Raw genomic sequence first — 27,627 nt, 5'->3', positions numbered from 1 at the left:
ACATAATTGATTATGTTCTAGACTCTCAGAGATTGGCTCGGAGCTATGAAAGACCTACGTCTCTATTGGATGAATTTATATCTGGGGGTGTATCTAAAATTACACTATATGACATCACTATAACACATCTTATTAAACCTTAATAAGTTTAAATAAAATAAACCTTATTAACCCTTTAGTTACACTTGAACATCATCTGAGGTGTGATCCTCATTTACAGTGATGTCGAGGAACAGTACTGTACTAAAAGATACAAAATATGCAATTCACCAACAAACAAACAAACAAACAAACAAACAAACAGGATAATAAGAGATATGAGACAAAAGAAACAAGATACAATTCAGTCATATATAACAAGTACAGGCAGAAGTAAAATGATTAAAAAGTAATGATTTAAAATGACTAAGGGGAACTAGAGAGTCTGATTTCAAATTACTAAGGACTAAGAAACTAGAGAGTCTAATTTCAAATGACTAAGGACTTAGGAACTAGAAAGTCCAGTAATGATTTAAAATGACTAAGGGGAACTAGAGAGTCCAGTTTTTTGGAGAGAGTTCCACGCGGCAGGAACAAAAAACAAAAAATCGTATTTCCCCAGCTCAGTCCGAACTCTTGGGTTATCTAAGGAGAACCAGTCACAGGGTCGAGTGTGACGAGGGCCAGAAGACAGGACAAGCATGAAGTGATATAAAATGGAAGTTTGCCTAGAAGTGTCTTCAACATGTCCCCCTTCCCTAGGTGAACTTGTCATAGACAAGCTATAGACGAGGAGGGGACAGCTGAGAACAGAGTTGTGAACCGGCAACCTGTCATCATCTGTCAGACGCTGATTGAGCCACAGGACATGTGGTGACATTCACTCACCTGTATCTCACCAACACACCCCTGAGTCTGAAAGCTACATATAATGGCTGGTGACCATGACAGCTCCCAGACACTCGGAGAGGTTGACAAAATCACACATCAAAGAGCCGGAAACCGAAATAACACGATCCAGGCCTATTTCCATCCATTATTGTGTTTTTTATGCTCCCGATTGAATTCCTCCTCTCTCTGTGTAATGGGAATGTTGTCTCAGCATGTAGACATACTGTAGTTAATGGTGAAATTCTGACCTTTTCCCGGTCTCTTTAGCACAGGCGTGTGTTCACCATATGAATACAGATTGACTGCCGTTTCAACGTCCACATTCACTGGTGAGGCGTCTCTGCCTCACGCTGCTTTCCATTTCCCCGGTAAATGCCAACGCCAATCCTGGGCCTGGCACCACGGGAGCTGGGGGGGGGAGGGGGGGGGGGGGGGGGGGGGGGGTGCGGGCGAGGACTGGAAGGATGATGGGGAGGGAGGGGGGCATCTGAAGGAGCAATCCCATTATTGGTGCCGGAATTATTTCACACAGATCTCATTTTTCGCTAGCAAGCTACAGAGAAGATAAGGCTCTGGAAAAAACAACAACAACAACAACCTCTCTCTTGCTTACTCTCTCTCTCTCTCTCTCTCTCTCTCTCTCTCTCTCTCTCTCACACTCTCTCACTCTCTCTCTCTCTCTCTGTCTCTCTCTCCCCTCCCCCGGCCTTTCCCCCTCTCTCCTGTGGCAGCTATCAAGAAGAGAGCCTCCGCTTTGACAGCTATTAAGTAGAGCGCATCATCTTATCAGTGAATAACGGGTGTTCAGACATGGGGCATTACAGCAAAGCCAAAAACATCAGTTACTCCCTCAGGGTGACCTTCCTCCTATCGACTTGCAGCTCTGTGGAGACGGGGCTTGAATTAAAAGGAATACAATTATAAAAGAACAATTGATTGCGTACCAAAAAAAAGGACAGGGGCCAGGGAAGTAACTTAATAAATGTTCCTGTTAGTGGTGTTGTATTTGACTATTTGGCGTTCTTCGTCACAGTGCGCATAAAAACATTCACTGATTAGATAATTGGCACCAGGTGCTCTTAAAAGGGGTTGTAAAGAATTGGCTTTAGAAAATGAATAGAGGACAGTTTTAGCATATAATGACAACAGGGGAGATTGGCACCGCAATCAGTGCACTTGTAGCGTAATCATCTACGTGATCATCAGGTTTGGTCCATTCAACGTAAAATAAAGAGGTGCTTTCTGTGGTCTGGCCAAGTTGCTGTTTATGCTGCGCTCACTAACAGTACTACATCTGCCCCATTGTCTGCACCACTGAATGCTAGCTGTAGCATGAAACAACTTGTCATTAGCCAGCTAACATCCAGTTTTTGCCGGACAATGTGTAGGGTCACGCAGTCGATAACGATGACAGCAAAATATGTCATCAATGATAACTCAAATGTTTTAGAAAGATGATAAAAATCTCTCTATCACAGCAAATGTTGGAAGAAACCAAAAATATGTTTTTTTGCATTAGTGTCAGTGGGAGATTTTCCTTTCTGCGTGTCCTTTCTGCGTGTCCTTTCTGCGTGTCATCGCTGTTGCTGTCTATCACTCTGAACACAGGGCCAGATAGAAGCTATGAGTTCCACCTACATTTAGCAAATCAACACACTACTGTATAGAAATGAGTTTGGTCTACTGTATGAGTATATGTTTATATTATTTGCAGTTTGACTATGAAGAATTGTAAAATCACAGCATTTTTCAGCGAGAGACCAAGAGGAACAGAAGGAGAGATGAAAGTTAAGACTATTAGAAATGGTTGAAGTCATTCTTGAGGGGCGGGCAAAGAATAACAACCAGCAGCATGCAGCGCTGCTTCCAGATCCACAACATTTTCCTTTGTACTGTATACAGTATGTGATGATGAAAGATGACGAGACACACAGGAAATGTACTGTGTGTACAAGAAGTAGTACAGAAAATAGTGTCAAAATGTTTCTGTGAGCTGACCTTAGGGAGGCTTTTCAGCAATTTGCTCCTATGCGGCGTGACTGTGTGGGTTAGTGTGCTGTGTGTGAAGCTGAATGGGGCTCTTTGGAGGATTTGTAGAGAGCGCTGTGTGGGCTGGCGAGAGCCTGACTGGGGCCAGTCAGTACCAGTTGTCTCAGTGGAGGCCAGCGGTGGTGGAGGAGAGATGAGGCCACTAATAGAAGTTCACATTAGAGCCTCCAGGCTGTGGATCTTACGGCTGGAGCAAGGGCCAATTATGGACCAAGGAGGGCCAGACCCCCCCCTCTCTATTTCTCTCTCTCCCTCCGTCTACATCCTGCTTCTCTCACAGCAGGGAAGATATTATTTTTCAACTTTCCCAATCTCTCTCTCTCTCTCTCTCTCTCTCTCTTAGCCTTTTTCACTAAACCCCACATCCCCCACTTATCCTTCTCTCTATCCCCTCCTGGTCATCTCTTCCTCTCTGATCGGCTGCCTGTTTAGCGGTTGGTAGTGTGAGGGGGTGGTGGGTGTGGAAGATGGTGGGAGGATAAGTCACACCCCTCTTGCCTTGGCTGAGGGCCTGCACTGCCTCCAGGCTCCACTCAGTGGGTGATGGGAGATGCAGGCCAAGTTGAACTGCACCACATCCTCCCCAAAACACCCACACGCACACAAGCATGCGCACGCACACACACACACACACACACACACACACACACACACACACACACACACACACACACACACACACACACACACACACACACACACACACTGTGGGCATGTAGATAACCACTGACATGTTCATGAATTACTGTATGGTGAGCTGAGCCTGTAAATGGGCACGCAGCGCGCTGACCCTCCGACGAGGCTAACAGGTAACGGTAGTAAACCCACTGGCCTCTTCACAACGCCAGGAATACGAATGCTTCAGCCAAAAGAGACACTTTACAGACTGCTTATGAATTGCCCTTCATGGGACCAATGAAGTTGTCTGAATATGGATATGAATATGGATATGAATGGCTTCCCGCTCCTGAATTGCTGTGGATGCGTTTCCCCACTGTTGCTCTCTCAATATTCAACCATTGTCACATTACAGGTGCAGGCGTGGCCCGCAGACACACGTCAGACAGTCATGTCAGCCAGCAGCGTGAGATTCTCAGTCTGTGACTACCTGCTCAGTGGCCGGCTGTCTCTTGTGTCTGAGGCAGTTTCTTGCGAGCTCTATTGATCTGTATTGATCGGGGCGCCTCTGCCTGCAGCTGTAGGCTAATTCGGCGAGCTGCTTCTTCTCCTGTTGACGTTTTCATTGCCACAGCCTCGGCTTTATCGAGTTGAGCCATAAAGCACACTGTTTAAAACAGCCCTGCCCCCCCCCCCCCCCGCCCCCCCCCCCCACATCCGCCATGTCCCTGGCCACGCTAAATCACTCAGCAGGCCTCTTCACACCGGCCCCACGTACATCTACACCGACCCCAGCTGTGCTATCTATCTATCTGCTCTGGCCTTCCATGTAGTAAACAACGTTGTAGAGGGGAAGGATTCTCGCCTGCTTCTCAGGAAATCATGCGGATCGTGACCACGCTCCACCTCTGACTATTGGCGGCGTACCGACTTACCGCATGATGAGCTCCGTTTGGCTTTCAGCTTCCAGCTCATGTAGCCATATACTGTAGGGAAAGGAAACGTGTGGGTGAACTGATGATGAATGTGCTCTGAATTTCCCGCTGTTTATCTGTGCTGTACCTGCGATAACTCACGAATTACACGCTCGGGTTGACTCATTGAGCACACATCCCCCACATCTTTTTTTTCTTCTCCCACTCTCTCTCTCTCTCTCTCTCTGTCTCTCTCTCTCTCTCTCTCTCTCTCTCTCTCTCTCTCTCTCTCCCCTCTGCCCCTTTAAACCCCTGGGCCTGTTCCTTGTTCTGAAGCTTTGCTCAGGTTCCTGCTGCTGGCTGTTGAGACACATTGCGACTGATAGATTGGACACCAGAGACAAGGGAGATAGAGAGAGAGAGAGAGAGAGAGGGAGAGAGGGAGAGAGAGAGAGAGAGGGAGAGAGAGAGAGAGAGGGAGGAGAGAGAGAGAGAGAGAGAGAGAGAGAGAGAGAGAGAGAGAGAGAGAGAGAGAGAGCCTAGTGGTGTTGTTCACCAGGAGGGGATTCAGCTGACAGTGACCCACTTCTGTGATTCAGATTGCTCAGAGCAGCTATAGACTCTTTACTTAGAGCCATGAGCAGGGTGGCTAGCTAGGCTGCTGAAGCCTTCACAGCAGACAGCTCTCTCTCTTTCTGTCTCTCTCTCTCTCTGTCTCTCTCTCCCTCCGTCACATTTTTCTCTGCCTCACTCTATCTCTCTTTCTGTAAGCGCTGTGCGTATACATGCATGTTCTTATTCCAATCTATTTCTCCTTGACAAGGGCCTACTTTGTAAACGCTGTGTAATTGAAATTATTGTTAATCTAATTGAAGTGAAAGCCCGCTAATTGAAGTGAAAGCCCGCCTGCACAGTGGGTCCCCTGAGTCAATAGTCAGTGCTGGGGTATATGTGTTTATATCAACCAGGCCAGGTCAAGCCTGGCTTATGTGCGTGGCTGGCTTGTTTCTGTGCAGGAGTGGTAGGACGGAAGCTAGTCATGCCACTGAAATAGCTGTGAATTGAAATTACATTAAATAATGCCTGATAAATTAAGATAGGTCTTGTCGCCTGAACACATGAGTTCCAAAACTTAAACAACAGTAGGTGCGTTTACATGGACAGTTTGAATCGGTTTCAAATAGGTTTGGAAGACCAAACCGATTGAAAATATGTCATAACACCTCAATCCGACTGAAATGTCCCAACCCGATTGAAATTCCAATCGCTTTCAAGGAGGTAGTTTAAACCTTTTCAAAACAGTTTGGTCCGTCATGTTTACCTTGAAACGGATTGATGCTGCGTTCTGCGTTCATTTTGCGCATGCTCAAGACTTGACTAATCAAGGCACGCTCGACAGTTCCGTAATCAGCTGTTTGTAACCATCGTAACGCAATCACTCACGGCTGCGTGCGCGTTCGAAACATTTGTTTCGTTGGCGCATGTAAACACCCAACCAGTTTACTTTGTATACCATGTATACGCTCAAGCTGAAATCTTCAACCAGATTGAAATCAACCAGATTGAAAAATATTTGTCATGTAAACGCACCTAGTATTTGTTTAGCTACATATAGACTAGAGGAGTTTCGCTCAGCATAGACAGTAATGTCTGAGAATGTCCCGTGTGGGAGTCCAATGCTCTGACCACTACTCTACTTATGGAATTTAGGTAAGGGATAAAAAGGTTGGAGTGAAAGGATAAACATGTGGAGGTTTGGGGTATAGTCCCATAAAATCATCCCCACCGGGGCCTTGAACCCCGATCTCCCCCGTGGGAGTCCATTGCTTTCATCGCTACTCTACTTGTGCAGTAGAGATCAGCAGGCTGATTTTGGTGTCCTTCTTCCAGTCCGTAGTGTGGGTTGGGGTTAGAATAAGGGTTGGGGTTGGGATAAGATCTGACCTATAAGGGAAGAGGTAAAGGTCGGAGTGAAAGGATGAACATGTAGAGGTTTGGGGTATAGTCCCATAAAATCATCCCCACCGGGACCTTGAACCCCAATCTCCCGCATGGGAGTCCATTGCTTTAACCGCTACTCTGCTTGTGCCATGGAATTTGGTTGGTTGATTTTGGTGTCCTTCTTAATTTTGGTGTGCTGGGACTACTGCCTCTTGTGGTGCCAACAGAGAAATGCAGGACAACATTCAATAGAGGGAGGGAGGGAGTGATAACCGGGCAAACACTATCCTAGGTGCGCTGGCTTACAGCCACGCACAAAAACAGCAAACATACAAGTGCTTATTTGTAACAATATGATCATATAATAATTTCAATTATTATCTTCCGATGCGTGACTTGAATTGTATTCCTTCAAGAATGAAAGCGAGTGCACCCGGGAGCTCATCCGCATCTGGATATCAGTGTGCCCTGGAGGTCACGCGCCGCCGCGAGGCTCCGCCCTACAGGCATGACACCTACTAGACCAAGCTATACCTCTCAGAGCGCTGACATTTCAACAATACCTTACATCTTCGCCTTCCTGGGAGTATCGATCCGGTCAGAGTGGTTGAGCTGCTCTGTCTCTCAGTAATTTTCCCATTCAGGGTTTATGCTTCTCAACGGATATTTACCTCAACCTTTAATCACTCTCTTATAAATCCTGGGGAAGTGCAACCAAATCGACATGAGTGATTTAGGGACGAGGCTACATTCTACAGGAAGTTGTTATTGCACACCGAGGCACTTAGAATTTTTAAATTTAATGTGCAAAAACATTCCAGACATCCTGAAAAGCAGTTCATTACCCATTGTGTCCAATATTGCAGGCTGCAAAGCACCACTAAATCTCACTAAATCTCACTACTCCAGCAAGGCTTTAAGGCAGGTTTTAATCAGAGGAACAAAGAGCATGATGCCTTTTTTGTGCATGGCTGTAAGCCAGCACCTAGGACAGCGTTTGTCGGGTTGTCACTCCCTCCCTCGAAAATCAATCAGCTGATCTCTACTGCACAAGTACAATAGCGGTGAAAGTATTGGACCTCCACCCGGTAGATCGGGGTTCAAGACCCAATGGAAATCATTTGATGGGACTATACCCCTATGCAACTCTTTGTTTTCTGCTCCTTCTGTTCTCGGTCCCACTCCCAGATTCCTGCTTGGATCCCGTTATAATTAATATAATTCAAAGCATAATGCAAATTATAGCATTGTGATTTGTCATTTGTGTTTGTCACTGGATGTTAGAGAAGTTATGTAAAAATGTGGTTACCTGGTGGTGCTATGTCAGTTATTGAATTAATGTGCTGTAATTGAACATTTGAAATAATCCTGTTTTGAAATTATACCTACACTATACAGTAGGTGTCTCAGCAAATACCCATTATATATTAGGCTATACTTTGCAGGTATTTACCAGGTAAATGTTTGGTAACTGGGGGACTATGAAAGGAAGGGTTACCCCCCAAAATTTCAGAGTAGGCCTAAGTTAATTTAGCAATAGAAATCCATAAGCCTAGGGCCAATGGGACCGCTGTCCCTGACGCTAATAATTCGCGGTCTGCTTGCCATTCGATGTGCAAATGGCCAGGAACCCGCCAGCGGATTTGGCCGGAGGTCCATCAGCTTGTCCATCGGGGACCTGCTGTATGTCCGCTAGCCTTGTGTTATATTCCGCCGGAGGTCCGCCAACTTGTCCATTGGGGACCCGCTGTAGGTCCACTAGCCTTGTGTTATCTGGGTTTATCCCTTACCTTTGTCCAGAAACAGAAGTTCAATCAATCAATCAATCAAAGCTTTATTTGTATAGCGCATTTCATACCCAGAGGCAACACAATGCGCTTTACAGAGAACAAGGGAGGTGGGCATACGACCCACCCCTACATATTCCAGAGGGAAGCAAAAAAACAGTAATCACCCGGGGGCCAGATAAGTGAGCTGTAAAAATTCTTCCCTGACCCCTCTCAACAAGGCGATCGAGCAAGCTCCTGGAGTATGTTTGTCTACCAGATAAGAACATTTATAAAGCAATAAATTACATTCAATTACATTTTCAGAGTAAGAGAAGCTAAAAAACAACATAGGAGAGACATGGCAAATACTGGTGTGTGTTTGCTATACTGGTGTGTGTTTGCTATGGCCCAGGCCTAAAACCGGAAGTGGGCTGGTGTATGTCTGTGTGTATGTGTGTGTGTGTGTGTTAACTAAATGCTACGACATCCACAGCAGATACAGGGGTATCTATCGGACTCAGGGAGGTCTGCTGGTGACAGTGGGGCATCCACTGGGCCTGGTTAGAAGATAAGAGGGAGAGAGAGAGGCACTAGGGAGAGGGAAGGCAGAACAGGGTTAGTAGCACACAGAGACATAAAAGCAACACAGATATTAAAACAGGCAACCTGGAGCAAGCTCCTGGAATATATTTGTCTGACGGCTAAGAACATTTATAGAGCAATAAATTACATTAAATTACATTTTCAGGGCAAGAAAGGCTAAGAGCATCAGGTCCAGGCCTAAGCCGGATGTGGACTGATGTGTGTCTGTGTGTACGTGTGTGTGTTAACTAAATACTACAACATCCACTGCTGACATGGGGGTATCAATCGAACAGTGAGGCATCCACTGGACCTGGTTAGAAGATAGGAGGGAGAGAGAGAGAGAGGCACTAGGGGAGGCAGAAAACGGTTAGTAGCACGCTGAGCCATTGAAGGAACACAGATGTCAGAACAGAACAAGCCTGTTTCAGGGTAACCAGCTTCTGTACACTACTTGATATACATACAGTGCATAGCAGAAAATACACCTATGTATACAAAGGATTCACAGGTAGGTTTGAGGCTGCCTTTCTATGTCTCAAGGTCCTGGCTAGTGATTGTAGGCTAGGTCGAAAAGGTACGTCTTGAGATCTCGCTTGAAGACCTCCGTTGTTTCGGCCCTTCTTAGGCACTCCGGCAGGGTGTTCCAGAGGTTGGGGGCATATAAACTAAAAGCTGCCTCTCCGTGTTTCTTGGTCCTGGCTTTTGGAACTGTTAAAAGTTCAGTACCTGAGGATCTGAGTGGTCTGTTGGGCATGTACCTAACAAGCATGTCTGAAATGTATTGTGGTGAGTGACTGTGGAGAGATTTATAGACTAGTAATAGTATTTTAAAGTCTATTCTAGAGTTGACAGGTAACCAGTGTAGTGATTTTAAGGCTGGTGTGATGTGTGCCCTTCGTCTAGTCTTAGTGAGGACTCGTGCTGCAGCATTCTGTATCATTTGTAGCTTAGAGATTGCTTTCTTTGGTAGGCCTGATAGTAGAGCATTGCAGTAGTCCAGCCTGCTTGTGATGAAAGCATGCATTAGTCTTTCGGTGTCAGCCTGAAAGAGAAAGTGTTGCACCTTGGCAAAGTTGAACCAATTGCAGCAAAATAGCTAAAGTTACAGGATTCATCAGTGTAACTGCTTTAGCCACTCACCGCTACCTATCTTAATTTATCAGACATTATTTCATATCATTTCAATTCACAGCTATTTCAGTGGCATGACTAGCTTCCGTCCTACCAGTCCTGAACAGAAACAAGCCAGCCACGCACATAAGCCAGGCTGGACCTGGTTGTTTTCTTACCATCCTTCTCTAAATCCTGGTCAATGTATTTCCACTGTGGTAGTAATTAGGCTAGATAGGAACAATTAAAGCTGCCACCCTTTGACGACTGCACTGTCATTAATCGCAGTAATCTTTATTTTGAACTAACCCTGACCACTGACCCCTCTCCCTCTCTCTCTGTTTCTCCAGGTCCGTGGGGCCGTTGCATGGGCAGTGAATGCGGCCTAGGGGGCAGCCAGAGCCGGGCCGTGTGGTGTGCCCACTCCGAGGGCTGGACCACCCTGCACACCAACTGTGACCAGGCCCAGCGCCCGGACAACCAGCGGGGCTGCTTCCGCGTGTGCGACTGGCACAAGGACCTGTACGACTGGCAGCTGGGCGCCTGGAACCGGTGCGTGCCCGTCTCCATGCGCAGCCCGGGGTTGCAGCGCCCGGCCGTGTGCACGCGGGGCGACGAGGGCATCCAGACCCGCGAGGTGGCCTGCGTCCAGAAAGCGGACGCCGCTCCTGCCGAAGACGCCATCTGCGAGTACTTCGAGCCCAAGCCCCGTCTGGAGCAGGCCTGCCTGATCCCATGCCCGCGGGACTGCGTGGTGTCCCAGTTCACCCCCTGGACCGCCTGCTCCAAGACCTGCGGCACCGGCCTGCAGAACCGTGTCCGCTCCGTGCTGGCCCCGCCCCTGTTCGGCGGCTCGGCCTGTCCCAACCTCACCGAGTTCCAGGCGTGCCGGCCGGGGCCGTGCGAGGGTGAGGAGAGCCTATACAGCCTGAGGGTGGGCCCCTGGGGGCTCTGCTCCGCCCCACCGCCACGCCAGGCCCGCCAGGCGGTTCCGGAGAAGGTCAGGAGGCGTCAGAAAAAGGCCAAAAACAAGGAGCGGGTCCGTGAGAAGGTGAGGGGGAGGATGAAGGAGAGGGGTCGCGTGAAAGACCCGGAGGCCCGAGAGCTGATCAAGAGGAAAAGGAACCGGAACCGCCAGAACCGCCAGGGGGCGAAGTCCTGGGACCTGCAGGTGGGGTACCAGACCCGGGAGGTCACCTGCGTGCACAAGAGCGGTGACGCTGAAGCCCTCAGGTGAGTCTGCCTCAAGTGGGCTTGAATAGACGCAGCCCTCCTGGATCTGAATCATCCCATCCGCTTCTCCCCATGGCTCTGGTCTCATCTTCTATGTTTACGATGGATCCCCTTTGAGACTGAGGTGATGGAGAGAGTGTTTAAGTGAATCATTTATTACCTACCGTGTCTCTGAGACGGTGTGTCTGTGTGTGTGTGTGTGTGTGTGTGTGCAGCAGAAGTCCCTATACCCTGTGCAATGATTCTATTTTCACACTTCTTAGATGAAATCCCATCATCCCTTTAGCACATGATTCCATGACACAAACCGAGAGTCACCGCCGACGCTCGAAGAATTAAAAGAGAATTAAAAGCCCGGCGTGTTTGGTGGTCTTGCTCTCTAAGAACCCCAGAGAAACACGACAAACTCATCACCACCCCCAATGCTCTGATAATGTGCCATGTTTATTGAGCGGGATTTGTGAATGTCTCTGCCTTCTACATAAGCCACGAGGATGTGGTTCTTTCCACAGAAAATACACTCTGTAAGGATTTATTTTATGAGCATGGATGATAGATGATCCATTAGTTACCTCAATGTTTCTCACTAGCGGTTTGCTCATTAGTTGTGTTTATGGCTCATGTGAACGATGATTCTTTAATCTTGTGCCATATTAAAGGATTGGCAAAAAATGCTACATTTGGACAAAAAAGTCATACAGTATGAGGCATGTTTATTAATATTATGACTTGTTTACTCTTAATATTGAAATATTCATGCCTCTCCAGTCTCCAGCAACCTCCAAGTCTCTGAAAGTAGAGCAGCATTTCTCTCTGAGATGAAATGAGAGCCTAGGAAATGAGGCCTGTCGTGTTTTCGTTTCTCAAGGAAAGTAATGCGCTTCATCCTTGCTACATTCAGCTGAATTCTGTTCCAACTGGGTTAACATTGGGAGTTTACAGTTTCTTTCTGCACCATTTGCTATACATATCAGAGCTTGAATATGAGAATGAACCCCATGTGAATGCATGGTGACGCTGAATTATTAATGTACTTCAAATGTCAAAGCAGATAGTTCAGTGACCTTTAGCCTGTTAATGCTAATGGCCGCCTGCGCATCATATTTCACTAGTGCCACACTGATATCGCAGCAGTGTAATGTTTACGATACTTGTCAACAGTCACACCAGCTATTAGTTCAGTCTGTTCCCATTGTCTGCTCCACTGCCCCAGACTGAGTGAGTCTACCAGTCAGACACAACACTTAGGAAATTGTGACTGCAGTGCATCAGAGGAGTGTTTGTGGGTGAGCACTGACGTTAGAGCTGGATCGATGCGAAGGGAAAGTCAATCAGCGCTCCCTTCACTTTCCCAATTACAGAGCACTGTCACCGGGGCTCGTTAGACAGTCACAGGCGCCTCCGAGGATCGTCTCAACAATAACACGAGCTCGCTCTATGAGATGGTTGTCCGTTCCAATTAAGACCCATCCTGCATGATGTTTCTCTGTGGCCATGAATTGATTGTTACTGATTAGCTAAACCAACACTATAATAGCCGGAGATGTTTTCATACTGGTAAAATAAAGGTTTAATAAAAATAAATAAATAAATACTCATGGTTTATTTAATAGAATACAGCTGATTCATATGCAGGCCTACTATCTAAAAGGCATGTTCTTACAGTAGCTTGGATGTGAAATACATGTTCTGTATGTCCTTATTCTGTCTCATGTGGAGGGCTGGCTCTTATGTAGACTACTCCATACTGCACACACTTCACTCTAAAGACATTGAATATAGTTCATCAAGCTGCCCTTGTCAAGCAGAATATATGATATGGCCATGATAGAGCCTGGGAGCTATGCAGAGAAATGGGGACACAGTTGAATATGCTTCTCTTAGTGATGCACAGACATGTGATATGGTATGAGCTACTCAGCGAACATACAGTACCCAGATGGCTGTGGTCCCCAAAGAGGCTTATCTGATACCGAGGAGCACTGCATTCATGTTGGCCACGGCCCAGGAGCAACTGCATTTACCGTCACGGGTCAGAATGTCACAGAGTTAATTACTGGCTTGATCTGTGTGACGCAAGTGTTTTACTGACCTACTCCACTCGTCAGAAAGACGACGGTCAGTTGCGCTCGGTTGGAGTTTACGCTTGAGGCTGTTTCAGGGCTTACTGTACATGTTTGAGCTGTTGGAAGTAATCTTTCCCTATGTTTCACATAAAAGGACTACAAACCATTGGTTGATCTTTTAATTAAAATGTATGATAGGAATCCTTTGATTACCTTAATTGAAAATGTGAAAACCCATGAGAATAATCAGTGGCACTAGGGTAAAAAGAATCCTGGTGGGAAATTAGGTGTAAGTGTAATCAGTGTTAAAGGTACCCCGAGTTAAAGGTACCCCGAGTTTATTTTTGGTTATGAAACAGTCTCATTTTAATGTGGGTGAATCTACATTACCCACACTTGTTTATGTGTCCATTTTCGACAAATGTCATTTCTTCTATGTAGTTTATTTTTTGATTATTATTTCGTGGTCGGGTAGTCCAGAACTTCCTTGGAATGACAAAATGATTTACTGCAGTAGCCTACGGCGCCGACAAGAGAAAGCGCGAGCAAATATGACCGTTATATATCGTCAAAAGTAACGTTACTAGTAAGACCTATGTAATTACCTCGTCGGTGGCCATCGTTCCATCTTCAAAACACCTGGCTCAGGTGGCTAAGGTTTACGACAGTGCGCGGGGAGGCTCATGGGATATGTGGTCTTTTTGGGCGGAAAACACTTCCGTTTCCCGAAACTCCTCGTAGGGCCTTTAAGATTTGTATCTGATTTAGGTTGCAGTGACCCCGTTTACACCTTGCATTAAAATGTGTTTTTAATGATCAGATTGCAATCTGATCGTGCTAAACCACATGAAAATACAGGTGTAAATGCGCCCAAAACGTTTTGAGGACGGATTGCGATCTGATCGGCCAAACCACCTCCGGAGGTGGTCAGGGATGCATTTCGACCACATTTAATATAAGTGTAAATGGAAATGCGTTTTTAATCCACATATCAACAACGTGGGCGTAAATACGTAGCCGTTTGAACACGCTGGTTCCAGACCAGCAAGGAGCAGGCTTCCATGGCACCTAGCAAGAAAGCAATGGATCCTGGTCAAGGTTGGAGTCCAGACGAGACAAAAGTGTCTATTCTCAATTTGGTCGGACGAAAATCTTCAAGCACAAACAGGATGTGACGTTCGATTGTTAGCTGGACAGAGTCGATCGGATCTCAAACGGATCGGGTTGAAGATATTAAAAACGCATATTAATGCCAGGTGTAAATGTAATCAGGCTAAATCATTATCTAGATACAATCTCGATACGAGACGCATTTTAATGCAAGGTGTAAACGGGGTCAGTGAGATGTCAATATGAATGCCTGTTCCCAACTTGAATGCTTGTTCCCTCCTCCTGTTGGTTGATTTACATCTCCTTTTCTCCTCCTTCTCCTCCTTTCTCTCTCTCTCACATCTCTCTCGCTCCCTCTCTCTCCCGCTTGCTCTTCCAGCCTGTGCTCCCAGGAGACCCTGCCAGTCACCTACCAGGCCTGCGTCATGACCAAGGACTGTGAGTTCGACGAGTGGTCCGATTGGTCCGCCTGCTCCAAGGACTGCTATGACCTCAACGGGCCCAAGGGCGAGCGCACGCGGACCCGAGGGGTGCGGCAGTTCCCCGTGGGAGGGGGGGCGGAGTGTCCCCTCCTGGAGGAGAGCGAGCCATGCACCCCCCAGGGTGACGGCGTACCGCCCTGCATTGTGTAAGTAGCTCCCACGGTTTCGTCGCTCACATGTGCAGTCACAAGACTGTCAACCAATTATAAGTAGCATTTCATTGATTCTCACTGCAATTCTACCCTACAGACTGGCTCACACCTTTTCTAAAGTCTATTATGGGTAAGACAGCTGTAAAGAGAAAAAGCTTTGCTCACTAGCAATGACTTTGGCTAAAATGCAAGAGGCGCCTAGTCAGGCACGACTGTCTGGCCAAAGCACTAGATGCACATGTACCTAAGTGCTCCCTATCTGCTAAAGTGAGGAAAGTCTGGCAGTATGCTGATTATGTAACCAACCCCCCCGCACACACACCACACACCACACACATACACACATACACACACAAGGCCATGCTAAAGGGGAGGGGAGTTAACAGTAGGGGGAGGACAATAACAGCCCCATTACTGGTGACGTCTGTGGGCTTATTATCCACAGCCTGAGTGGGTGGAAACTGCAGACGGTGTGTGTAAGTGTGTGTGTGTGTGTGTGTGTGGGGGGGGGGGGGGGGCAGGGGGGCATATGGGTAAAGAGGGATGGAGGATGGAGAGGAAATGTCCCAGAGCTTGGCTCGTCGCCAGCGAGCCGGCCAGCCAGTCAGGGAGGAGGTGATGAATGGAGTGTGTCTGAGAGAGGGAGCCGGCAGGCGCGCCGTCTAATCTGATCCCCCCCCACACACACATACACACACACACACACACACACTCACACACACTACTACAGATGGACACGGCGACGCACCATCGCTTTCACACGCACCGATGAGCTTCCCTGGGCCCCGTTGTGATGGCACGTGTCCCCTTGAATTACCTCCCCCAAAACTGGACGTCCCAGGGTGACCCTTCCCTGGTGTACGGGCTGGGAGATGGGATTCTCCTCCACTCCTCCTCTCTGGACTAGTCTGGAGGCCTCAAGGCTGTGCCGTCGACAGCTCTCTGCGATTGAAAAAAAGCTTTTATTGAGATAAAGTGTTTATCCCAAACGATAAACAGCATTCGTACTTGATGTGTCGTGTACATTGGTTCGCTTGGTTAAGGTTAAATGTGAATGTTGCAGCCTGGGGTCATGTTTTCACAGGGAAACGGTGGAACCATGTTATGGGCGATATCAGGCTTTGTTCTACTGATGATGATAAATCAGTGTTTGCACTGTAGGGTCCCCTCTGTTTGAGAGAGAGAGAGAGAGAGAGAGAGAGAGAGAGAGAGAGAGAAAGCAGGAAGGACTGTGCCCGTAAGTGGCCCATTCTATATTATTGAAGGATTCCTCTGTTAGAAAGCGCAACTCACAGCCCCACAATGCATTGGTGTTCCCGTGGGCCTCGTTGTCCTGGCACGGAGGCGGGGGAGAGAGAGAGAGACCCCTCGATTTCATGGGCCGGCCCTTTCATGGGCGACCTTAAACGGATTCCATTATTGCCATGGAGACAGAGGCCTGGGTCCCGTGTTCTCTGACCCCGAGGCCGGAAACCGCGCTGCATTACTGCTGAGGGAGAGGCCGTAATCAGTTCACCACCGTGCGCCGACCTCCGTTTATGAATAGCTCTAAAGGTATGCGATCTTTTTTCTTAGTTGAAAACAGGTGGATGTATCCACTGAGGGCCATTTAGGTCATAATGTTCTCTGAGGGGACATTCAGGCATATTTTATGTATAAACATACTGTTGTAGAGCTGAGATCAACAACAGCACAGGACATTTAAGGACATTTAGTAAGTGCATTCGACGGTGCATGGAGGCAACTGTGCTCCGTGAAATGCATGTTAATGGTGTTTACTTCATCATTACAGTCCTCTTGCTTCATCAGTAAAGTCCTCTTGCTTCATCAGTACAGTCCTCCACTGCAGGCTGGTGTCTAGGCGATGGTGAAAGAGAATGCAAATAAGCCCCGAGCTTTGTTATGATTTATTCATATCAGGGAATTAGGGAGGATAATGCAAAGATTATTGCAATGGTTTGTGTTGAACACTATCTCAAGAGTTCTGCTGGCAAACTCTCACTAAATTATGGTGATGAGCAAAGAATTACACAACTTTATGCATCAGGGGAAAATACTACAGCACTACTTACACTATTAAACATGCACAACCTTAACAGCGTCCCAAACAATCTGAGCATGGCAGCTTTCATTCCATTCAGTGGCTCTCGTTATGCTTCACATGTAATCAATTCTTCCTCGTTAGCATAAACGCATGACCTCATTTCCTAAGCTAAGCGAGGTTTAATAACCCATCACCTTGCAAGACAATCAAAATGTGGTTTTGCATTTGTCAGTATGGTGTGCATTTGATCCCTGGTTGGGCTAGGATGACCCGTATTGATGCAGCTGTACAGTTAAAGGTACAGTTAGTATTCCATGTGGTAGTCCATTCCCCACCTCTTTTTTTAAAGCATGTCTTCCTTCTTCTCCTCCGCAGGTACAGCTGGAAGACCACAGAGTGGAGCGAGTGCAGGGTAGACATGCTGCTAAGCCAGCAGGACCGACGCCGTGGTAACCAGACGGGCCTCTGTGGAGGCGGAGTCCAGAACCGCGAAGTGTACTGCGTCCAGGCCCCCTCCGACACGCCCTCCAACCTCAGCTCCCTCAAGAGCAAAGAAGGTAACCTTCCCAGCATGCACCAGCCTGATCTACAGGCCCAACTGGTCACCTCTATAGGTCTTTTCCTGTACTGTATGTTCCAACTAGACTGCAGTGACGATGATGAATCACACTACGGATTCAAGATTCAAGATCAACTTTATTGTTCCACGAATGGAAAATTTGGCTTGGGCTTTTACCCATGCTGCAGCCGTAAAAAGACAACGACAAGTATTCCCATATAATACAGAAGATAGAGATATGTTAGTACATAAAAAGTGCCCTAGTGCATCCATACAGACATAAGACAGTTCAAATACAATAAGCTAGACAGCGCAAAAATACCCCTATATGGACAATAAATATCCTCGTCTCCCCTGGTCTTGTCAGTACTTTATCTGCCGCTATTTACAAGTTTTACTGACACAGGGATGAGTCGGCAGGAGGGCCTCTTGGCTGTGTTCTCCTATTCGCCCCTACGCCGCACTTCTTGGAGTCTGGCCCGTCATCTCCTTGACAAAGTGGCGAGTTGTTCTCGTCAGCACCGCCAGCACCAGCTGTCTCTCATAATCCCGGACAGTGATTTTATGAAGCATGTATGTTTTCACCTCGCTGGACCGCAGGAAACACGGTTCTAACGGCGCACACGCTCTGCCACTGTCAGCCCCCCCTGATTTAAATAAACTAAACTAAACTAAACTAATTTGACGGCGAAAGTTGCCCGCCGATGTTCTAGGAGCCGATGTTCTAGGAGCCGATGTTCTAGAAGCCGATGTTCTAGGAGCTAGAACACGCTCAGACCGATTTCCCACTCATCTGCAGCCATGTGTGGAAAAGAAAAGCGTACATTAGGGTGTTTTAGAGTGCATGTGGAGCTGTCTTATATGTGTATGCTAATGAAAGTGAGGGAGAGAGAGATGGAGGGAGGGAGTGAGGGAGGGAGGGAGAGAGAGGGGGAGAGAGCGCGACATAGAGATAGAGAGAGGAAGGGAGGGGTAGGAGAAGAGACAGGAGGGCTAGGTAAAGTGGTGGCATTGCTAGGTGTGAGTAGAAGTGAGTTGGGTTGGGTGTGACGCCCGCGTTTATCCAGAGCCGACACACAAACTCCCGGCCCATCTGGTCAGGGGACTAAGCTGGCGACAACTCAGAGAAATTATTCAAATGACTGCAGCTGCTCCCAGACAGCCAAGACAAGTGAGGCAGTTCAAGTTTTGATATTACAGAAATAGACACTCACATTGTCCAGACATGCAACATTCATCCTCCACACAGTACGTCTGTATCTGTTATTATGGGATGTGGAAATGATTCAAGGCTGTTGTGATCAGGAGACAGATATGTTGTTATCAAGTGAAGGCACTGCACTGGTAGGTGACATCCGGGATTTGTTATGTGACACGAGGGAGAGTGGAGGTCTGCGATAGAGTGTTTGTGTGTGTGTCTGCACACGCATACTGTGTGTGTGTGTGTGTGTGTGTGTGAGAGAGAGAGACAGAGACAGACAGAGAGAGAGAGAGAGAGAGGGGAATTCACATAATCACAGTTCTAGTTATGATTGCATCCCTCTTTACAGCGACCCCACACTGATACTGTAAATGAGATCGTTCATCCATGTTTGGTATGCTCTGATCTTATCACCGAATTTAAAGTAATCTGCAAAAACACACCTCGAATTCCAATCACAATGTTCAAACAGAAATGCTCTTAGATGGGCAGTTTGCCACCAGACTCTATTACGTGCTATTTACAAATCTTGGTCAACAACTTTGTGGTGGGAAGCCTAAATCGGTGCTCTGTTTGCTTTAAGCTGATCTTGTCATTTGCTTCTAAGGATGATCGCCAAATCCTGATGTGACTGAGCCAATAGCAGCCAGCCAGCAGACAGCCATATCTGAGAACTCCCTGTTGCCTCCAGACTGACTCTCCTGCCAGTCAGATTACTGATATGGGATATGTCATCATCCAATATGGGCGCCCGTGTCCCCACCATGATTATCATAGGGAGATAGAGCTTTACTTGGACAAAATTCTGCTTCAATCATTCAGGGATTAAGACGACTTCGCCAAAACACGCTCTGAATGCCAACAGGCCGCTGAAGTGAAGTGCATTTTGCTTATGAAACGCTGCCCCCCCCCCCCCCCCACACACACACACACCTACACACCTACCCTCCCGGCCAGAACATCGTCAGATCCAGCGCCTGGTATTTGGCTTAACAAGGATCCGGCTTAGTTTCTCCTCCACAGGGGGCCTTCAAACACAGAGGAGTGGGAAAAGCAGCTGTCTCAATCTCTGTCCATTACCAGTTACTGGATGGGGGTAGGAATGGAGGATGGAGAGAGAGAGAGAGAGAGAGAGAGAGAGAGAAGGAGAGGGAGAGGGAGAGAGAGAGGGAGAGAGAGAGAGAGAGAGAGAGAGAGAGAAGGAGAGTAAGGACCTGATTCTGTTTTGGCTGTGATGCTCACCAGTTCCAGCCAGCTCTAGTTCCCAGCAGCCCTCTGTGGTAGTAATGAATGTGGAGCCCTATCATGACGGGAGGGGAGGAGACGCTGGGAAACACGCTGCCTGCCAGGCTTGTTACAGTCCAGGGGTTATTGATGATGCTACTGAGGTTTGTGGGGGAGAGGGGCAGGCGGTCGGAATGAGCTAGATTTGGGGGGGGGGGGGGAGGGGGGAGGGAGCTGATTTGCCCCCTGGAACCCCCCCACGTGGAGGGACGTCTGGTCCATCTGGCAAGACAGGGAGAGTCGTGCCACCCCAACAAGGTCAGCCTGCAAGGAGACGTTCATTAATCAGCTGTTGTTATGGCCAGGAGAGAGCTGCTGCTCCAGACAGAGAGGTAGGACAGAGAACAGGCGACTCTATTGTCTAACACAACACTGTATCAACACGCGCATACAACACCAAGAAGGAAGCATTTGTAAAACCCTTTTGACGAGAATGGGTTGCCAGGCGGAAGGTTCAGTGTGTGTGAGTCGTTATCATTACTGACAGGTAATTTGCAGCCTGTGTTCCGACAGCTGATTGGCCCAGCAGTATTGTAGACACACACACAAATATATGCACACACACATTTTTTTTTTTTTAGCAGGCACTCTATTAAAAGGACACACCTTTGGCCAGGAGAAGGCAATTTGCATGTGAATGAGGCCGGGTTCAGAGACGCCGTGGCGGGAATGATTCATGGGTGTGGTGACCTTGCAGAGAGTCACCTGCAGGACGGCTCACTCAGCACAGCAGCGCGCCGACGCCTCGCCTGCTGCCTGCAGACCGGGGTGGGGGGGGGGTTGGGGGGCGGGGGGGCAGACTGGGATGGGGGTTGGGGGGCGGGGGGGTGCGAAACGCTTTGTTGTCTCAAAGTCGGCAGCGCTGGGGAAGATGTGAGAATATGAAAGGCGCGAACGCTCTCTGCGCTTTCAGAGGTCAGGCAAGCGGGGAGACGTGGGAGTGCGAAGGCAGGCGTGTTCATATGTGTAGAATATTCATGAGAAAAATATTCATTTTGTTCTGGGCTCTGAGCAACAAACGATACGAAGACCCCGGCCTCACGTTTCATCCCGACCGCTACCCTGAGGAGGGGCCGGGTAATTCTCAGAATCGCTAATGTCATCAAACCCCGCCGTTAAGTGAATCTTCCTGTCTCTGTGTCTCCTCAGCCTTGCGACCCGTCAGCAGTGACCTGTGTCTGGGCGTGCCCCCCAACACCACCCAGCTGTGCCACATCTCTTGCCCAGTGGAGTGTGAGGTGTCCTCCTGGAGTGCCTGGGGACCCTGCACCTTCGAGAACTGCCAGGACCAAGTGGCCAAGAAAGGTAGATCCGCCATCTTGAGAGCGACAACCGCCCGCCCGAAGTATCTAACATTTGCATCAATCATCTTATGATGTATAATCAACCTCTGACACAGTTGAACAGCTTTAATTGTATTGAGTTTGTTGAACATGCAGTAGCCTACGTATCCCTGGAATCTATCTTTGTTTGCGTTCATCTGATCGTTGAGTTATGAGACCGTGTCAAGCCCCGGCATTGATTTTCTTCACCATTCAGTATCTCCCTGCTTCAGAGTTTTGATATCCTTCATGTCCCACAGCCCAGTCAAAGCTTGGATAATGGTCCTCAAACCAACGTAAAAAAAACATCACTGGGCATTGTCCAAAAGAATCTTTTTGAGTCTAAAATAGTAGAACAAATGCTGTAAAGTATGAAATATGTACTGGTGTTAGATTTTTACACAGAAGCTACCAACTAGTAGCCTGACGCAGACTGAATTGCCATTTTGTTTCACTTCATTATTCAATCTGAACAGGCTCCCATTTCAGCCGTTTTCCGAGATGGGCGTTGCCGAAGGAGTCTTCAGTCCACATTAGTTCATCCCCTAACCAATCACGTCCACAGTTTAATTCCGTCATCGCATTCAAAGGATGCTGATTGGCGTGGTTGCAATTCCAACCAAGAAATCACGCGAGCCTTTCCAGACCCTGGCTGGAGTCAGGCTAACAAACTACATTTTTTACCTACTGTACAGTAAAAACAGTGGATGTCCTTCCTCCCAGTCCCGACAGCGATCCCAGAGAGGGAGAGGGGGAGGGAGAAGGAGAGAGAAGCAGACAGACAGACAGACAGACAGACACACAGACACACAGACAGACCATCAGACAGACAGACAGACAGACAGACAGACAGACAGACAGACAGACAGACAGACAGACAGACAGACAGACAGACAGACAGACAGACAGTGGAAGGGGCGTAGGGCGGAGGTGGTGGAGGTTGGGAAGGCGGCGGAGGTGGAGGCATCTCTCCCTCTTTGTTAGCCGGTGTGACAGTTGGTGCTAGTCCATCAGCGCGGCTGACATGCTCGCTGGCTCAGCCCTTAATTATCGCCACAACAGCAGCCTCCGCCATGACTAATGCATATTGACTCTCCCTTAATGAAGCGCCGCAAATGGAAGGGATGGCTGGAAATTCTCCTCAATGCGTCTTAATGATGGATTTGCCCTCTCTGGCTGTGCTGTCGCATGCTCTCCTCTTCGCCGTCTCCTAACTATATGTCGTAAAAAGAACGCGCGTTCGCGTGCACATACTCAAGTGTGTGTACCCTGGCTCTCTCATTATCCGGAGAGATGTGGACTCAAAGTGTTTCTCTGGGCAGTAAATCTTTTTTATCCTTCTGACACGGAGCAAGAGCATCAACATGCTGTGATCTCCGAGCATTTGTTTACAGTGAACGCTTTGCCATTGTTTATATTGGTTGACATATGGAGTGCAGGCTGTGATTGTATCCAGCCATATGATGAATCTCAGTGACAAACTGTCTCTCTAATGGACAATCTGCTGGACTAGGCTGTGAGACATCACACACACTAGAAGTCTACTGGTAGTGGATTTTTATGGGCCGATATAATAACGATAGTTTGGAGCAGGAAAAAGTCGATAGCTGATTAATTGGCTGATAGCACAACATTTAAAAAAAAAAGTTGCCATATGAATGAAATACCTAAATACCTAAAACGTGTCAAATAAATTAAATACCTAAATAAATACATCTGGATCATCCAACTCAACATAGGCTAAAAAGTAAAGAGTAATGAAAAGAGATCAGGCCTACCTGTCATGTTTCTTCCCTCAGGCGTTCAAGCCTCTACTACCTGCACATATCTTCCCTGTCACCTGTTAGGCCTACATGTCCAATAGAGCATAACAGATTTCCTTCACTATTCATTTCCTCTATGAATGATGTTTCGCTGAGGAGAAACTAAGAATGTCTTCCTTATATCCAAGAGTAGTAGGCTATATCTAGGACATTGTTAAAATCCCCCCTTTTTAATTTTGTCTTCAATCTATTTCAAATGAAGTAGTCTACTCGTTTTTGTCAGTTACTGAGTGGCTGTGGTCCAGATCCTTGTCAATTACTGTAATTCAATATTGCTAATAACCTTTTTTTAATAGATAAAAAGTAAATTAAAAATGTAACGGTACATCCTTAACCCCGCCGGGCTTCTTTCAACATGGATGCCTTGCTGTCCTTAATGGATAGGCAGGCAGTATGTGATCCCATCAATTGGATTACCTCCGCACACCCCTAATAAAACCTGAACCTCCACCCCCGACACGTCACAATACACATTCTCCCTGACCTTCCCGATTAAACAAAGGTTCTGGGACAAGAGAGAAGAAGACAGAAATAATCAGAAAGGAGAGATTCGGCCGTCACCACCCTCCTGAGTCCTGCAGGCACCCCACCAGCCCTCTCCCTTATCGGGCCGAGGCAGCGGTGTGGATTAGGGACCCCAGGCTGAGGAGAGGTGACCTTGGGCTGGGTACGGGTGAACATCCCCCTCCCTGGGCCTCAGCAGGCCTTCAGGCCCCGCTCCCATGCCCTTGAGCAGAGGCACAAGCAAATCCCAGCCGTATTAATGGATTGCTGCAAACATTAGTCACTTTGCGGTAAAAGCTGGTGTAATGAGGGACGAATAATAATATTCATTATGAGGAGCTGCTACTGTAATTTCTCTCATCCGCGGAGCTTAATGGCCTGTCATGTTCAAACATACTGTTACAGTTCTCATAAAAGGCGTACTGCCACCAGCGAGGCAAGTTACATTTCCACTCAGAACAAGTTTGCTCCGTGCGGGGGTTGCTGCTTGATGAACCCGGAGGTGGTGACATGCTCATCGCCTGGTTGACTTCCTGTTATTTCTCTGACAGGTTTCAAAATGAGGAAGAGGAGGATCAGCAACGAGCCCACGGCCGGCACGGGGAACTGCCCGCACCTGGTGGAGGCCATACCATGTGACGAACCTAGCTGCTACGATTGGCTGCTGGTGAAACTGGAGGATTGCGTCCCGGACAACGAGAGAGATTGCGGGCCAGGGACGCAGGATCCACAAGTGCAGTGTATCAACAGTGACGGTAAAAGAGAGAGAAACACACACAAACAGAACTTCCCTCCAAATACAAACACTTGATCCGAAACCTCACTTTGATGGGCTGTAATTGTCATATTAGCATTGTCAATTAGTGAGTTAATTACCGGACGAGCGTGGAATGTCACCGTTTGTTCAGAGGATGTGTACGATGTGTTCCGGCGAACATTCGTACTCGTAGACCCAGATTGCTGCGGGGCTGTGTTGGTGCTTGGCCTGCTCTTGAACTACCTCCGTTGGGTCTTGGACTGGTGCCCACCCAACATGGTGTACTGTAATTGCTCTTTCTGGAGCTGTTGTAAGGTTTTTGTTGTCAAGAGATTGCGCAGAGCTATTGAGGCTCATGTCAATGTTTGAGTGTGTGTGTGTGTGTGTGGTTGTGTGTATGTGCACCCTTGTGTGTGTGTGCACGCGTGTGTGCATTTATGTACGCATATATACGTGTGTGTGTGTGTGTGTGTGTGTGTTCGTACGTGTGTGGGGTGTCTGTGTATGCATATATACGAGTGTGTGTGTGTGTGTGTGTGTGTGCCTGCGCGCCCCTACTAAAGGGCCTGACTGAAACCACACCAGCCACAGCCTGCTGTGTGTTATCCCCTGGGGTCTGTCAGGAGCGGCTAGCTCTAATTGTGCTGGCTGAGAGTGTGAGGCACCAGGAGAGCTCTGCTGGCACTGCCTGAGGGATCACACACACACACACACACACACACACACACACACACACTGAGCGGTGGATACTGCACCTGCTCTTGAAATTCCCTCCAAATGAATGTAGCTAGGCTGCTGAGGCACAATACGATTAGTTTGACATGAAAGAACATCTCCCTTGTTTGCTGCATGTTAAGAGTGCCTGCTTAATGCTGATTCACCAGGCATGGGAAGAAGTAAATTGATGCTCTTGTCTATTCTCTCTCTCTCTCCCAATATTCCCACACACAGACCAAGTTACAAGCTTGCCGTTGTGTCCTCCTGTGGCATTTTATTTGATCATTCATTTATTCATTTTGTGCTGAACCAAGATGATCAAAATCAAAGTGATGCTAAACTCCACAATCCCCTGGTAGGCGGAGCATAATGGCTGCCTGAAACAAGGCACATGTTTGTGTGTTTGTGTGAAACAGGGAACAGCCCGGCTCCAGAGGAACACATCTGGCAGGACAGGGGGAGATGTGCATTTGGGATCCGGGAGGAGAAGATTTTGGTTGGATAGACCGGAGTGGCTGTACTGTACCTCAACCTAATTAATTACCCCCCAAAAATCGTATTCTTTTATTATTATTATTATTTATTTATTTTTAATAATGAAAGCAGGAGCAAGTGTGAATCTCTGCTGTAATGGTTTTGCAATCCAAATTTGGATTAAAATTTCACTTTAGGGATCTGAGCAGATGTGCTCAATAATTAACAGAAAAATGTAGTTGGTAATTGGAGATGACCGTTACTGTGACTTCCCTTTTCACACTGTTGTGTTGTATTGCAGAACTGAAAAAAACCTCATTTTGCCTTCATGATTTAATCATGAACCAGGCATTGTATGTAATAATTCCTGTTCCCCCACCCCCTCCTCTCGCTCCATCCAAATTGTGCCTATGAATATAGCAATTAGGGTGTAGATACCTGGACCATAGCATACTGGCAGTTAATGAGCACCCAGGGGAGCTGGAGAGAGAGAGAGAGAGAGAGAGAGAGAGAGAGAGAGTGAGGGGGGGGGGGTTTCACATACTTCTCAACCAGTTCCCATATTGCCGTCATAATCATGGCTGCAGTCACCATCACGGCTCCATTCTCTCGGCCGTTGCCTCGCGCTTCCTGCTCTGCTCTGTTGCCGTGGCGATGATTACCCACCGTCCTCGAAGCCAGACAGAGGGATGCAGACCAATTTTAAAAGTGCAGCCAATCCTAAAGTCTCAATATTTTGTCTTTTCAAATGGAATGGAATTTCAAACGGAAATGCTTATATTTAGAGGGACTTATAGCAAAAAAAGAGCATGATGTATTTGCTGTTTATATAGGCTGCCATGCTATACAGTCCTGAGGAACTGTCTCCTTACTTTCACACCGTAAGGAACGAGAGTAGTTGGAAACTTGACCGAGATGAAACCGTAGAACTCCAGCGTCTCGCGGCCACCCTCCTCTACTCGCCACGCCCGCTTTCTCTCCTCGCCTCCATGATCCCTGGATCCCCACAGGCTCCCTCTATTACATTGACCCATTTAGCCGTGCGGTGAACAAGCCCAGGTAGCTTGAAAGAAGGGAGGAAGAAGAAGAGAGAAAGAAGGAAGATCTTGAGTTTCAAGGTGACCTCTCCATCCCCGGCACTTCCCCTCTCTGAGCGGCGTTCTGCAGCCTTGCGTTCATGGCGCCCTGTCGAATGAGACTTCTGGGTAGATCAGATTCAACAGCCGTGCGCCCGCCCGCTCCACACGGTCACTTTGGATTTGGCTTCTCCCACGCTACCTCAGAGAGCGCGTGTGAGAGAAGGAGCAATCTCCCCCCTTGGGATTGAATAGAGGAGAACCTGTGTGGTTCGTTCCCGTCAGCCCTAGTTCACACCCAAGTGGAGGAGGCCGTTTGACTCGTTCTGATGTGTGCAACGTGTTTAAAGAGGCGCGTCTTTTTGACGGCTACCAGAGCTCGGCGAGGGAAGACGGCTACAGATGAGTGATTTTTCTGGGAGTGGTTGTGGATATGCGGCACTATCCAGACTCGGGGGGACACGGGGGGGGGGGGGGGGGTCTTTATTTCCGGGATGTCAAGATGATTTGGTTAATTCAGATGATACGATTTGTTCTCGAAAGCCACGAGAATCATATTGAGCGCATCAAGCATATCAAGCTTCGCTGCATAGCTGCTTTCTGGTGGGTTTGTCGTGTCTAGTGGCTGGGCCACAGCACGCTCGGGTGATTCTGTCACAAAAGACCTCATCAGAGCCATCAGTGTCATACAAACACTTTAATGATTTCCTCCCAGAATCTGTCACAAGAAACACTTCCATTCAGACCCCCACCGCCCCCCCCCCCTATCAATGAGCAATCCTCTCTGTCGTCCCCCCCAAACCCCTCAGTCCCTCTCCAGTGGCCGTTATTGATCCCCTGTTGTCTGCTGCTGATGAAAATGGATTAGGTTTTTCCCCCTGGGGTCTCAGACGTGTCATCTGACTCACTGCTCGCCAGTTCTCCTCGTCGTCACGACGGGGTTTCACTGATACGGCCCACAGCATCG

At 47.8% G+C, this 27,627-nt stretch overlaps 1 protein-coding gene across 1 annotated transcript in view; it reads left to right on the top strand.

Moving 5' to 3' along the window:
- The window catches only part of thsd7aa (thrombospondin, type I, domain containing 7Aa), a gene marked incomplete at both ends in the record, with an annotated part of 93,548 nt that overhangs the window by 35,160 nt on the left and 30,761 nt on the right, over nucleotides 1-27,627 (top strand). The window contains 5 exons of the mRNA XM_084455546.1: nucleotides 10,207-11,089; nucleotides 14,645-14,893; nucleotides 17,319-17,500; nucleotides 21,137-21,292; nucleotides 24,188-24,391. Of these exons, the coding sequence (XP_084311672.1) occupies nucleotides 10,207-11,089; nucleotides 14,645-14,893; nucleotides 17,319-17,500; nucleotides 21,137-21,292; nucleotides 24,188-24,391 (1,674 nt within the window). The remainder of the gene's footprint in view (nucleotides 1-10,206; nucleotides 11,090-14,644; nucleotides 14,894-17,318; nucleotides 17,501-21,136; nucleotides 21,293-24,187; nucleotides 24,392-27,627) is intronic.

The sequence above is a fragment of the Borostomias antarcticus genome (genome assembly GCF_949987555.1).
Source record: "Borostomias antarcticus genome assembly, chromosome: 21".
Classification (NCBI taxonomy): Eukaryota; Metazoa; Chordata; class Actinopteri; order Stomiiformes; family Stomiidae; genus Borostomias; species Borostomias antarcticus.
This window is presented reverse-complemented; position numbering and strand designations above follow the sequence as displayed.